The sequence below is a fragment of the Trachurus japonicus genome, chromosome 7 (genome assembly GCF_045865225.1).
Source record: "Trachurus japonicus isolate A0001 chromosome 7, Traja_1.0".
In the NCBI taxonomy this organism is placed as follows: domain Eukaryota; kingdom Metazoa; phylum Chordata; class Actinopteri; order Carangiformes; family Carangidae; genus Trachurus; species Trachurus japonicus.
In genome coordinates this window covers 19,047,681-19,062,129 of record NC_140913.1, presented here as the reverse complement: position 1 = coordinate 19,062,129, position 14,449 = coordinate 19,047,681, and the positions used below count along the sequence as shown (strand labels likewise).

The 14,449-nt window shown below is 41.0% G+C and overlaps 1 protein-coding gene across 2 annotated transcripts; it reads left to right on the top strand.

Moving 5' to 3' along the window:
* Nucleotides 1-1,003: 1,003 nt before the first annotated feature.
* On the top strand, nt 1,004-13,493 carry srpk1a (SRSF protein kinase 1a). 2 transcript variants are annotated; one of them, XM_085781850.1, is made up of 16 exons: nt 1,004-1,054; nt 1,756-1,810; nt 4,975-5,102; nt 5,224-5,332; nt 5,477-5,564; nt 5,727-5,814; nt 6,301-6,407; nt 6,873-7,038; nt 7,137-7,162; nt 7,811-8,036; nt 8,149-8,538; nt 8,669-8,769; nt 8,973-9,080; nt 9,252-9,321; nt 11,651-11,743; nt 12,082-13,493. In XM_085781850.1, the coding sequence occupies exons 1-16, from the start codon at nt 1,042-1,044 to the stop codon at nt 12,264-12,266; spliced, it is 1,953 nt and encodes a 650-aa protein (XP_085637976.1). In that variant the 5' UTR covers nt 1,004-1,041; the 3' UTR covers nt 12,267-13,493. The 2 variants fall into 2 exon arrangements, with proteins under 2 accessions (XP_085637976.1, XP_085637975.1); XM_085781849.1 differs by lacking the exon at nt 11,651-11,743 and adding an exon at nt 10,483-10,575.
* Nucleotides 13,494-14,449: the final 956 nt, after the last annotated feature.

The window sequence follows — 14,449 nt, the reverse complement described above, 5'->3', positions numbered from 1 at the left end:
ACATGACGATACAGTTACAGCTACAGGACACAGAAGCATGTTAGGGGCCGAAGACGTCAGTAAAAACTAAACATTAAAGGTTATATTTCAGTTAATGAGTCCCCTGCCCTTGGTGAGATCTGTCTACTGACCGAGGCCTTCTGTCAGTCCCTATTTAGACTAAAAACCTTTAGTTATTAAATGCGAAGTCTGCTTTTAGTTAGAAGAAGCTGTTTAAAACACACAGGTCTCGCAAGCATTTTAACCCGTTAGACTAGTTTTGATCTTTTTTGCTTGTGGTTTGATTGTTTTTTTCACCTTCTTTGGTTTAGAAAGCTCCTATAGTAATAATAAGAATAAGAATAATGATAATTATTATCAAAATCATAATAATATGTACATTTCTTTTTTTTTTTAAAAATACTTTATTGCAAGGCATCAACTTTCACATACATAATCAGTCATTTCATTTTCTTTGCAATATTGTACCTTGCATTTTATTTCCTTTTTTCCAGGTATATATTCACAAAGTAGCCTAAATAACAAACCATAAAGTAAACAGACAAACATATAGGTATACAAGGCAAAGTGGTATTTCCCAAATGGGGTCTCAAAGAATGAAAAGAAAGAGAAAAAAAACAAAAACATAATAATAATCATAATAATAGTAGTAATAATAATAATAATAATGATGATGATGATGATAATAATAATAGTATCTAAATAAATAATAATTATGTACATTTCTTAAGAGTTGAGTGGTGGTTTTACCTAATGTATGGCTCTATCTTGCATAGATTATGCTTTCTTTAGACAGTTTTACTAAATAAACCTACCAGGGGCCCCAACAGCTAACATTTGCGCACACAGGGATCTGCTGAGATGCAGCCTGCAGCTCCAGTGCAGCAGCTCCAGTGCAGCAGCTCCAGTGCAGCAGCTCCAGTGCATGTACTGTAGATGTTGTGATGATCAGGTGGAGACCCTGGCGGCGCCACTGCGCATGCGCGGAACCTTCGATCACTGGTGGTGTAGCTAACGGCTAACGCTACGGGTCCAGCCGACATGGAGAGGAAAGGTAAATCTTTACACCGACACCCCGCACACTGCGTGAGCCTTTGTAGCCCGTTGTACGTGTGTGTGTCCGTGTGTGTGTGTCCACTGCTGTGGATGTCACAAATGCGAAGTTTAACCCGAGCTGCATCCATTCAGACGGGGGTTTTAATTGAACGCGTCTGTCACGCACTGTTGAGCTGCGTTAGCACTTTAGCTTTAGCTTCAATGGGACATGTCAGGATTAGCGAGCTACGTTCAGCTCTCTAGCTCTTTCTGTTTTATAGCCAACCTCAAGAAGAACAACCGACAGCACACACAGCAGCAGCAGCAGCGGCAGCAGCAGCAGCAGCCGGCTCTGTGTGAAGAACCGACCAGCTAGTGTGTAAAAACCAGTCCACACGCAGACGTTGCAGTCTGTGAGATGAGCGGTCACCTATGTGGGGTCGCTGACTGATGGTTAGATGGTTTCCAGTATCAAACCGGGTGACAGATGCATCGCAGTTGTGATTTAGATGCTGCTATTCGTGCTATAACATGATACACCACAAAGCTTATAGTTCATGAGCTGTAAGGTGACGTTGTCGTATGCTTTACATCAGACAGTGGCATCTTTATTGTGTGTGTGTTTTTGTCTGGAGTGTGAGCTCCAGATCAAACGGCAGCTATTAGACAAAGGCAGAAAAAAAACACACAACATAACGTGTCGCGTGTTTCTTCTGACAGTTTTGGCACTCCAGGCGAGGAAGAAGAGGGCGAAAGCAAAGAAGACCAGTAAAAAGTGAGTCTCGCCACACGTGCTGTCATTTCGTTTGCATGTGAAATTGACAGCAGGGTCACTGCAGGCTGCAGGTTTGCACTCTTGCAGTCTTTTTGGTCTGTGCATGACCCAGAGATGAAGAAGTGAAAGACGTATTAACACAATCTCAGATGGCCTCTGAGATCGTGCATGCAGGGTTGGTTTTATAGCTTCCCAGTTTTTTGCATGGAAGCTCAAGTAAGACCTACAGCCTTACCCACAAAGCTTCAGGCGTACATTTTAATGCAAGTTCCAAGCTGTCCCTACATACATGTGGAAAAAAAAACCCCATAGGTTATATCCTTCTATCAAAATAGTTTGGTCTCAAGTGATGATCTCCAATACTGATTGTTTGGTGTACCTAACAATCCACTAATCATGCCATCAGTGGCATCCTCTGGAGTGTTACATAACGGCCTGTGCTATATTTAAAACAAGAGAATGAAGAAGCCCACATCAGCCCACCGAAGCATGGTGTTTCACTGAAAGCAGCACGATTGCAGATATTCATCTCCTGATAGCGTTATCTTCCCGGCTCAAACTTGCATGTCCATCAGGGGTAACAATCACATTACTAAGAAGCAAGATATAACTTGCAGTTGCAGGACTGTTACATGCCTCAGTCATCCTTGCAGACTGACCGCTATTTATACATAAAGAAGAGCTGTTAGACATTGTCTAATTGCCATGGTGATAGTGGAGTGAAACAGCTATAGGTCTGAACCAGATGTCAAGATAAACATCAATTTAATGTAAGGTTCCCCGAGGAAACTTGTGTCAGAATGACTTTAATATTAGACCACACAGTTGCCTTCACATTGGAAGTAATGAGCATGTGCAAAAATAAATAGGTACACCCACTGAAAAATGCAACCAGTTTTTTCCCTTCTTGAAAAAATGACTAATTGGAGCAAGTAATGAAATTCTCTTGGTTCACTGGCATCTTCATTCTTCAATAGGTCATGTCGATTTGTGACTAAGCATGAGACCTGCATAGATGAATTATTAGTATTCATTCTGATTGCTTCCAACAAATGTGTTATTAATACTAGAATTGCATCATTAATTCAGCGATAGCAAATGCATCTCAAATGGAAAAGCCGTCATTAGAAAGTCTAGATTCTGTTAAAATAAATCAGTAATTAATTGCAGCTGTTTATTCTGTAATTGCTGCACAAATATGCTTAAAAGCTCTTTGCTTCAAACAACTGTGTCAGGCATGAATTTGCAGATTATGTAGAAACCAGCAGCCCATTTGTGAGACGCCACAGACCAGTTTTTTGGAATTTATTTGAATGTGATCTCGGCTCTGTCGGCTCCCATAGTGATGAGCAGCCTTAATCTCCTGTGCGGAGGAAGTAACATCAGGCTGTTTGGCTTTCAAGTTAATATTAGCAGCTGAACTGTTGGCAAACACAGATTATATGGTGTCACTATATATTCACACAGACAAAGTGCTTGCATACAAATGCGATTTTTATTACTACATAAAATTCTGGTATATAGGTATATGTTGTTCTGTGATTTAGGACGTTGTTAGGTTTTGTTCTGAGCTCAGTAAATTTACTGGATGCTCTGTTGTGCTTGGTTGAAATGTGAGAAAAGCTACATTTATATTTCATTGATATTTGTATGACAAATGAATGAAACCTCAAATTAAACATGAATCTTAATTTTAGAAACTCTGATGTACTTCCTCTTTCTATATATTACTGTGGTATGGTGATGCTTGCCCTGATACATTTTTAAGCCACAGTTATGGTCAAAACATCTAGGCTATAAATATCGATTTTAAAAGCCTGCACATAATCATCCAGTAATTTAATATCTACGTTCACTTCCACCTTTACTACATTCTTCATAAGCTACACCCCAAACTTTAATTGGTCAACTTTAACAACTTCTCAGGTTATTTTGGGGTTCAGGTCTTTTTTGTGCAGTAAAATATGATATGTGTCTACAAAATGTTGGGCCATACTGTTAATATGACTATAACTATGAATATAAATTTCAATCCTCTGTGTCTTGTTCTCGTTGGACCGTGTCTGTTGCATCTCACAACTTGACACAATAACAAAATTTGGCATTCTAATGTGGGATATCAGCGGCAGAGACAGACTTGGACCTTGATCTTCTTATTGATGATACATGTATTTTTATTCCTTTTAATTCAGATGCTTAATTCAGTTTAGCTTTCTTGCCTGTGACTTTGGTGATTTATTTTATACCAACCACTGAAGCCCTGATTCAGCCGTGTTTATATTTTCATACATGATATAAATACACAGCAGACACTAATCCTAAAATGGACTTGCAGTACAATTAGTAAAGCTGTTCTTATTCAGACATGTGTAGACAGCTGAATAGCTGCATTAAGAAAATGTACCCTGCAGCAAAGACATTAAAGGTTAAATGTGTCTTATGCGTTGTAAAGTGTCTTCACGTGTGACATTTACTGTACATGCCAGGAATGTTTTTACTAGATTTTAACTGGATCTGCTCATTGCCTGCGAATGTATGTAGATGTTTTTTCCCCGAATCATCATTAGCACTTAAAATACTTTGTGCACTTGATTTTTATTTTTTTTAACAAAGGAAGGTATATTTTCTGGCATTGCTTAGTCAAAGTGACTATTTGCTGTGTTATTTTATTTAAAATATGCATATAATACTGCCAGCACCAGTCATGCAGATTAGCTCTGTAAATACCCTTTTTGCTTGTTCAAAGTCATTAACATGTCAGAGTCAGAATATTAATGTATTCAAATTATTTAAGTGGTCAGTTGGTTAGACCAGGACAAAAACACATGAAGCTTTCTTTCGGCTAAATAAAGACACAGCAGTTGAACCAAATTAAAATCCCAACTTGAATCTCAAGTGAAAACTCTAATTAAGGAGTCACAGGTTTAAAGGCAGGATTTGAGTGTTATTGAACTTAAAGGTAGCAGGCTGGTGAGAAAAAGAGGTGTCGAACATTTGTCTTGCCCCGGTAAAGCATTTGTTAAATTGGAGTGCGTTTCTAGAATTAAATGACAGGTAATTGTTCAGAGCCGCCGCAGAGGTTACTGCTCAAAAGACTTTGTACTCAGGCAGAAGAGAATATGTCAGAGATGATGTTAAAAATGGTCGGTGTGTACGTCCATCAGGCAGCCAGCCACTCCCAGATCTCGACAGCAGCCCCAGCAAGAAACCTCACCTCAGGAGCCCGAGGAACCAGAGGAAATTCTGGGCTCTGATGATGAAGAGCAGGAGGATCCTAATGACTACTGCAAAGGTGAGTCTCGTCTCACTCTGTATGTTTCCATGCACAATATAATCCAGTTATTGTGGATAAACAAGCTGAAACATTTGATTCAAGTTCTTATTTAGTTAAGGTACATTTTCTTCTCCTCCAGGTGGCTACCATCATGTGAAAGTAGGAGACCTTTACAATGGAAAATACCATGTTATCAGGAAACTAGGCTGGGGACACTTCTCCACCGTGTGGCTCGCCTGGGACATCCAGTAAGAGAAACGCTTTGCTGAATATTTCATCCTGTTTTGTTTTTGAGACCTGATATTGCATAACACAGTAACACACGCCTCTGTTGTAGTATGACCTTTTTCAGTGCTTCCTGTCACCGAATGTCACCTCCTTTGTGGTTCCAGGGTGAAGAGATTTGTTGCAATGAAAGTGGTGAAGAGTGCAGAGCACTACACAGAGACAGCAGTGGACGAAATCAAACTCCTCAGATCTGTAAGTCACTGATCTATGGCTTTCACTCGTTTGTTTCCAGTGAAAACAGTGTGACATGTCACAGATGAAGAGATATGTCATCCCACTATAGGTCCATCGATCAGTTATCAATAAATGTAAATTCAGATAGTTATTTGTTGCATTCATTTTGTTTGTCTTCAGGTGAGAAACTCAGACCCCGATGACCCTAAGCGGGAGATGGTGGTCCAGCTGCTAGACGACTTCAAGATCTCTGGTGTCAATGGAACTCGTATCCTTTGTAAACCAAATCATGCAAATACTTCCTGGTCTTTCCTGACTCAGATTTAATTGCTTCTAGCTGGAGAGAATAAAGCTTATTAGTTCTTAGAAATTCAAGGAAAGAATTTCTCTTTCCCTTGGTGTCAAATTTAGGTGGAAAGCAGCGTGCAAGTAACAAAGTAAACAGCAGGTGTCGGCCGGACTAAATGGAACCTTTGTGTGTCCCAAACAGGCCTCCGCCTATCACGACACTTTGGCTGCGTAAGATCCCACGAATGCCACAGGGATAGCTATGGCTGTAATTTGAGACTCCCTCACAACAGTGTAGTGTTTGCACTCTCATGACCTGCCTTCTTCTCAGTATAAATAATGCTACTCCTCATGTAAGTGTATGGCCACAGGGCCTTCACAGGTTGAGTAAGTCCTTCCTAATGAGTTTTCAGTTTGGCATTTCTTGCATTTCACTGTCACTATTCTTGACTGCTGTGATCTCCAGATGTCTGCATGGTGTTTGAAGTGTTGGGGCATCACTTATTAAAGTGGATAATAAAGTCCAATTACCAAGGGTTGCCCCTGCCGTGCGTGAAGAGCATCATCAGACAGGTAACACAGGACCTTGTGTTGTCCCTTTTGTATGCAGATGATTCATTATGAAGTCAGTCAGAGCTTCCTCAGGTTTCTAGCAGCCGTGTGGCCTCCAGGCTGTATGATGGGTGGAAACCAGTCAGGCCAGAGCATGTTGTTATAAGTGAAAGTACAAAAGAGCGAGCAAGTCAAACCTGCCTCTTTGCATGACGCTGGAGTAAGAAAAGAGCTTTTGAGCCAAGGAGCTTTTGTTGTGATGCAGTCAGTAATTAAAACACACATTTACAGTACATATACACAGATTGTCATTACTACTTTGTATGCAAGCATGCATTTATTTAATTTCAGGTTGTCCCTATGATTTCTACATGTATTAGTCATTTCCTCTGTATAGTATAATTAGAGAGCCACAAAGAAAAGAAACTGAAATATAAAGTGTGAATTCCAGTTCAGCGCTGATCTTTAATGACCTTATTTTTCTAGGTACTCCAAGGCCTGGACTACCTGCACACAAAGTGTCAGATCATCCACACGGACATCAAGCCAGAGAATATCTTGATGAGCGTGGATGAGCCTTATGTCCGGAGGCTGGCAGCAGAGGCCACAGAGTGGCAGAAGGCCGGGGCGCCACCTCCCTCAGGCTCAGCAAGTATGAGACGAACACATTCTCACACACACACCCTCACGTGTTTATGTGTGTGGATTGGTTTCATAACAGTTTGTAAACATCTCTTATTCTCTTTTCAGTAAGCACAGCACCTGCTCCAAAACAGGTACAGGTACAGTCCTTTTCATTGTCACATACTAAGCAAGATGTGCACCTTAATTAAACAGCTTCGGAGTAATTGTGATGGTTAAAGAGGAACTATGCAAGATTTTTAGCTTAACTATGCTACATTTTTACCTTAATGAAACAGCTTCGGAGTAATTGTGATGGTTTAATAAATTACATGTAACTTGTTACGAGGGAGAATGGAGGCTCTCTGCTTTCCACGTAGCGTCTCTTGGCTGAAAAGCAACTTTCCAAGATCAGTGCCACTGCCCCGGTGTCCCAGCTCTTGTCTCTGCACACCGCGACACAGACGTGCCCCCGTAACCTGTAATCTCTTTGTTTGTTTATGACAGATAAGACTACACAAATATACAAGTTGTAACATCATATATGATATATAACGTTATGTACCGCTCTATTGATTGATTTCTTGCCGGCTTCGTTGTAAACAAATGCACACGGCCGGGGGGGAGGGAAGAGGAGGACTGTGAAAATATGCACTCCATAACTGTAGGGGGAGCTCCATAGAAAAGGGACCAAAACAGCAAAAAAGCGACCAACTTGCATATTTCCCCTTTAAAGCATTGCCAAGAAGAAGCATCTATCAATGAGAGCCCACTCATATTTTGTGTTTGTTTGTCTCTGACAGACAGTAAAAATGTCCAAGAACAAGAAGAAGAAATTAAAAAAGAAGCAGAAGCGTCAGGCGGAGCTGTTAGAAAAGTGCATCATGGACCTTGAGGAAATGGAAAAGACCACAGGGCCACGAGAGGAGGACGACGAAGAGGACGAGGATCCACAGTCTCCAAAGGCACGAGTGTGTGCTCCTCTCAGACAGGAGTCTCTTCAGGAGCTCGGAAATGAGGAAACAGACGGTAAGAGGCCAACATCACATAAGTGATATACGTATACTTTTATTGTTGGTTTTTGTTCTGTTGTCGATGCAAGAATTAAGATTCCTCACCTCTCCTGTCCTTCCACTGTCAGAGAGGAGTGTGCTGGCAGATCTCAAGAGGGTGGGACCAGAGGTGCTGCCAGAGGTGAACTGTAACGGCCATGTAGAGGTGGAACAGAGACAGTCCCAGTGGAGGGACCAAGACCAACACAATGGCAACGCAGAGCCCTTCGAAAAATGTGCCAGTGAGGAGGAGCAACGCAACAAGTCTCCCGTCCAGCCCATCCCCAACGGCGTGGACTCTGCCAGGCTCAATGAGCTGGACACTGAGACTGAATGCAGGGGCGCTCGTAGCAGCGGAGTTACTGAGAGATACCTTCCTGCTGGGCTGGAGGAAGGAGAGCTGGAGCGAAGCATTTTGCTGGAGGAGGGAGAGGACGGGTCTGACTGTCAATATAGAACCGAGGACAGCCTGGGAAACGGTCAGTGTGTCAAAATCAGTGCACCAACAACCTGCAGAAAGCTTGTAAGGAAGCCTGTTGTTCTGACTGGGCTGCTATGAGATTATAAGCCCATCCTTATCTGTCTGTCTGTCTCTCTGCTCCAATGTAGGGAAGCTACCAGCAGGATCCCTGCTAGTTAACCCCCTTGAGCCACTCAATGCAGACAAGATCAAGGTCAAGATCGCAGACTTGGGAAATGCCTGCTGGGTGGTGAGTAGTCTGCTAATGACCTGAGGGATTTCCTGATTAGGGATGAAGCCTTGCGGCGAGGGACACATCCAGTGTCATCTTGCTACCAAAATAGAAATACATCAATCTATCTCTTTATTTTCATAGGATATTCAACATTTCTCGCATTTATAATATAATAATTTATAGTTTTTTGTCTATTCTCCTTTGTTTGCCTCTCTCAGCACAAGCACTTTACAGAAGACATACAGACACGGCAGTACCGGTCCTTAGAGGTGCTGATTGGTTCTGGATACAGCACCCCCGCTGATCTATGGAGCACAGCCTGCATGGTAAGACATTACAATGACAGTCCACTTGCATTATATCAAAAGAAATATAGTCAAATGTTCCTATAGGACCTCATTAGCATTATGAAACAGTAGCAAGTAGTGGCAGTGAGTCATTACATTCCTTCATACTAAGTCTTTTGCTGTGTTTAAGATGATGTGTTGTCTCCTCAGGCCTTTGAGCTCGCCACAGGGGACTACTTGTTTGAACCACATTCTGGGGAAGATTATTCCAGGGATGAAGGTATTGCTGGGATTTCCTCTTCCTGCCCATTTTCTGTTTTATCCAGTTATAATTGCACACCATTAATCACAAGTGCTATATTTAGAAGCATTTTTGAAATACACACGTCATCAGTAAGAGGGTTTTAGCATGGTTGGTAAGTTTTAACAGTTACTGCTACTGTAAAAAAGCCTTAATGAGGTTCTCATCTTGTTAAATTGAGTCTCATTAGAGCATTATTGTCTTGGTTAATTATTTAGATTATTAAATACACGTGATGAGAGTTCCACACTTAGCATGGCAAGTTGTGACCTTCACTGCAAATGAATGTGCAGTCTTCTGTACAATAAGTTGCGGTGCACTTTGCTCTTACATGAGTTACTCCATTGCAGTGATTTCAAATGTTCTCGGATGTAGAGGAAATGCTGACATGAATCATGTGATGACGAGTACCAACATTCCTGTGTTTATGTCCTCTCTTAACACTTCGAAAACACATTTTCTGGCGCACTGGAGACGGGGCCCATCACTTCATTTCCTCACTCATTTTTCTTCATCTCCTCATCATCGCTCACTCCTCCATGCTTCCTTGTTTTCCGCCTTTTGCTTTGCTTTATGTTCATGTTGGCTTGCTGCATCGCTTGAGATGTCTGTACTGACTTGATTCTGCTGCAGCATGTCAGGTATGCGCTGAGATTCAACCTTTTAGTTTATTGGCTCATATCCTGCAGCTGTGAATTGAGTTTTTTTCACCTACAGCACATACAGTATATCCATGAGTCTATTGCTGACTGATAACCACTGCCTTCTCTGCTGGGTGGCTGTGCTTGATTGGATTTTTTTTTCAACTCATCACTTATCCTGTGCTGGACTCTGCTCTACACATTTTAGTGCGATTAGCTTTTTCTCAGCTCTGCTTTCCGCCTTGTACTCGATCTGATTCAGTCCTCATGGTTTATTTTCATGTATGAAAGTCAATGGCCTACGTGTGTTCAAATGTTATGTGAAAAAATAATACAGGCTCCTCATACCCGTGCTCATTGTCATACTAGGCTGTCATCATCCATTGTTCCTAATACATTTGTTCCACATGACTGTTTGCCATCCCCTCCTCTCTCTCCGAAATGGTTTGTCCCTGACTTCCTATCTCCCCTCTCCTCCTCTGATGTGCCTCATTTCCAGACCATCTTGCTCTCATGATTGAGTTGCTCGGTAAAATCCCTCGTCACTATGCTCTGAGTGGGAAATACTCACAGGAATACTTCACGAAGAGAGGTATGCCAGCCCTCTGTCTGTGGCCCGCTGTGGGGACGGTGGTGGATGGCTGGGGGAAGAGCACAGGTCACAAGATCCACCAAAGTTGTTGGTGTGTGCAGGCCAGTGGGTGAAACAGTCGGCGCAGACCAATAAATGTCTGTTACTTTGGACAGTGCCATCAAACATTGATTTAATGTCAGTTGTTCTGCCATAGACTGCCTGGCAGAGGTACGAACACTACCTCCTCAGTTGTAGCCAGAGGACTTCACTGGATACTTGACACTATTGAGCCCTGCAGAGAAAATTTCTCTTGACTTTATTTTCCTCCACGGAGGAGTTGGAGTAAGAGCCACAGAAGTGGCGTGATAAACGAATTATATCATATATCTAACTTAATTTGATAGAATTATTGGACCACAGTGCAATCGTTAAACTTTGTTTCACTGTCTCTGTAAATTAGAGGTCCCACATGTTTCAGAATTAAATTTCAGAATATGAAATGTTTTTGCGTTCAGTGTCCTTCCCAAGGGCAGATGTCCGCCTGCTGAGATCCTAGTAAAACTGCTCTTTTATTGTGAGAATCATATCATTGTAAATTGAATATGAGAGCTGAATTCTGTCACTTTCTGACAGGATCGAGAGTAGACCGAAATCTAATGTAGTAATCAAGGAAACATCAGTTGACAATGTAAAAAGTTGCAAAGATGTAATGGAATGGATTCAACAGATAAGGTTATGTGTCATGTGAGAAGTTTGAAGTGTGAGGACAGGTGTCTCAGGAGGCTGATGATAGATAATACCTACTATTTATTATTTGGTATGGCTGCAGCCATCTTATTGGTTCTTGAAACAGAAGAGCCCTAGAGCTTATGTAATATCTGAAGGCTTTGTTTTGATACCTTTATTTATTTTTTACTGCTGTTCTGGGCACCCCGGCCTCTGCAGCCATCTGGCCCGTGTGCCACGAGTCTGACCTGCTCTTTCTCAGCCGTCCATCCACACACCCAGAGCTGGGCCTGAGACTGGGACACTGTCTGATGAATCTGTTGTCTGTCTTGTCTTGTCTTTTCCTGTTCCTTGTACTGCCGTGTAGACCACATAGCGTTGATCATTGAGCTGCTGGGGAGTGTCCCACGCAAACTCATAATGACTGGCAAATATTCCAAGGATTTTTTCACCAAGAAAGGTAAAACGTAAAGTGTCCGTGTCAAGATTAATCAACATTAGAGTTTTCTGTTCCCTGTCCCTGGGATCATGCTCAAGTGTTGTTTATCATAGCCATAACTTTTCTTGTTTTAACTTCAATGGATAAAAAAAATCAGCAATAAAAACTAATATCTGTTTGAAAACACTTGAACAGTTAAAAAGATAGTACATCTTGTATGGAATATCTAGATATTAAGACTGCATGGCATTTCATAGATGTAACTACTTTGTTGTTCTCAGTTCACATGTTGTAAAGTGTGGTGCTCTGCTCCTGCGTGACTCTGACGCAGCGTTGTCCGTCTGGATGTATGCATGCAGGTGACTTGAAACACATCACAAAGCTGAAGCCATGGGGACTGCTGGAGGTGCTCGTCGACAAGTACGAGTGGCCCCGTGAAGAAGCCGAGTGCTTCACCGACTTCCTGATTCCCATGCTGGAGCTGATCCCTGAGAAGAGAGCCACAGCTGCAGAGTGCTTGCGCCACCCATGGCTCGCCCTCTAGTGGAGTCTTCCAGCCCTTGCACCTTCCTTCCTTCCCTCCCTCTCACTTTTCTCCAGAGACTGCAACAGATCACTTTCCAGTTTGGGCATATCAGATGAATATTTATTTCTCTTTTTGTTTTTTTGATCTCTTATGTTCTTGTTATTGAGCTAAAGCTTCTGTGTACGTTTGCTTTGTATTTGTTGGTTCTTTTCTCGGTGTGATGACGTCAGGAATCCAGTGGATTATATTTCTTTGTTATGTTGGCTCCAACTGCTGTGCTCCGTTCACCGTTCCACCCAAGCAAACCTGTTATCGTACTGCTAGTGACTCATCCTTGTTGGTTTCACTCCTGCACTAAATCCCAAACAAACCAAGGATATGTAGCCTTTATTGGTCATTTTTGTCCCCTTTAAAAAGGACTCGCTATCACTTTCTTCATATGTTTTCATTAGTGCTGTGTTCTCTTTTTTTATTTTTAATGAATTTATCTTATATTACACATGTAAGGTATGCATTTTGTATTTGTAAAGTAGGTTTAGGAAGTTGCACACTGGGCTGACATTTACACTGACTGCAGTAATGTTCACAGCATTTTCCAGACAGACTCTAGTTTCTTACTGAGACATTCACTGTCCGATAAAATAGGTCATATTGTTTAGCCATAACAAATCCGTTATCACCTGGTATGTAGTGTGGTTAGTTACTTATAATAAATGAGATCTTTCATTCTCATGGGAGGCTGGTATTCTCATACACCTATTACAACTGAGGAATATAGTGTTTTAAAGATTTCAACAAGACCACATTTTAAGAGGCCCAATTCAAAGGAAAAAAGAAGTGAAAATAAACTGTATATATCTGTACCAAAGAGTTTGCCTTTATGTATATTACAGTTATGTACAGTTTCTAACAAAAATCTTATATCTTAGCTAAAATTATTTAGCTGGGTAGCTGTGTTTTAATAAAAGCGTATGGATGATGTGTTCAAGCTCAGTTGTATGTATGGCCAACTGTTCAATAATGTCACTGTTTTTACCATAGAGATGGTGAGATCTGATGTTACGTAATGGTGTCTCAAAATCGATCATATCAAAGTCACCTATGTATCCGTCGAGGCTTAGGTAAAAACAAAATTTACATCCGTTTCAGATTCAAGAGCATAGACTTTGTGTGAGCTGTCAAATTACAAAACTGTAAAACAAACATGAAATAAACACCATACAATAAAACAGATGTTCATACAATGATGAAATGACTGTGTGAAGCTTGTATTTCTCTGTTTATTAGGTTTTTGATATGTTGTATGAGAAGCTAACTCCAACAGGGTATGATATGGTCTGTGAGGCGGTAAAATAAATGTAAAGTTGTATAAAACTGTGGTAAAATAAAAAAAAGAAAAGAAATCAGCAGAGAACAAAAAAGGCAAGAAATAGAATTTTTTTATCCATACTGCATGATGGGTTTTCTAGATTTTTGTGTTGAAGCTTGAATCTCATCAAAGAACCGACATCACACGGGGGTCCGGAAGGTCTGGGTGCTCATCACGGGTTTTCTGTAAAGGGGTAAAACATGCTCTTGCAGACATCTGGATTTTAATGGACCGAACCAAAATTTTGAATTAAAGGGAGAAGACTGGTTAAATCATTTGCAAAAGAAATCAGCAGCTCTTAATGATGGACATGCAGCTTACGTTATACCGTAATTCATGAGCTGATGTTTGAGTTGTAGCCTCGGGGGGCAAAATGTATGAAATCATGGATATAAAGTGCATTTAACAGAAATAAAATAATCCATACATAATTTAATTCTTTAGTACTACATGAAACATTATATAGTAAATATGAACTGCTCCTTAAAAGTACAAGTGCCATAAATGAATAAAAAGAACTACCCAGCTTGCTGTGGGATGGATATCAGTGTAAATAAAGAAAGTATTTTTTTTTAAGTATACAGTGCTGCTTAAAAGTTTGTGAACCCCTTGAGTAGTTCAGATTTTTCTTTTCCTTTTTTTCCAGGATTTACTATTTTATCATCACCAGTCTTTATAAATGACATGTCAGGTTTATGTTTATCTATTCCATGTGCTTGTTTTGAGGAACTGTGTGAGTAGCCAGCAGAGTACATGCAAAAGTAAATGAACCCTGCAGCTGCATCTGTAAAGTCAAGTATGTAATAGACTCAGGTGAAAGATATGTTATCAA

What these genes read in the sequence shown, in the direction of transcription:
- srpk1a (XM_085781850.1), top strand. An exon ending in CGGAAATGAGGAAACAGACG is followed by an intron (nt 8,037 to 8,148) that starts GTAAGAGGCCAA and finishes TTCCACTGTCAG; the next exon opens with AGAGGAGTGTGCTGGCAGAT. An exon ending in AGATTATTCCAGGGATGAAG is followed by an intron (nt 9,322 to 11,650) that starts GTATTGCTGGGA and finishes ACTGCCGTGTAG; the next exon opens with ACCACATAGCGTTGATCATT.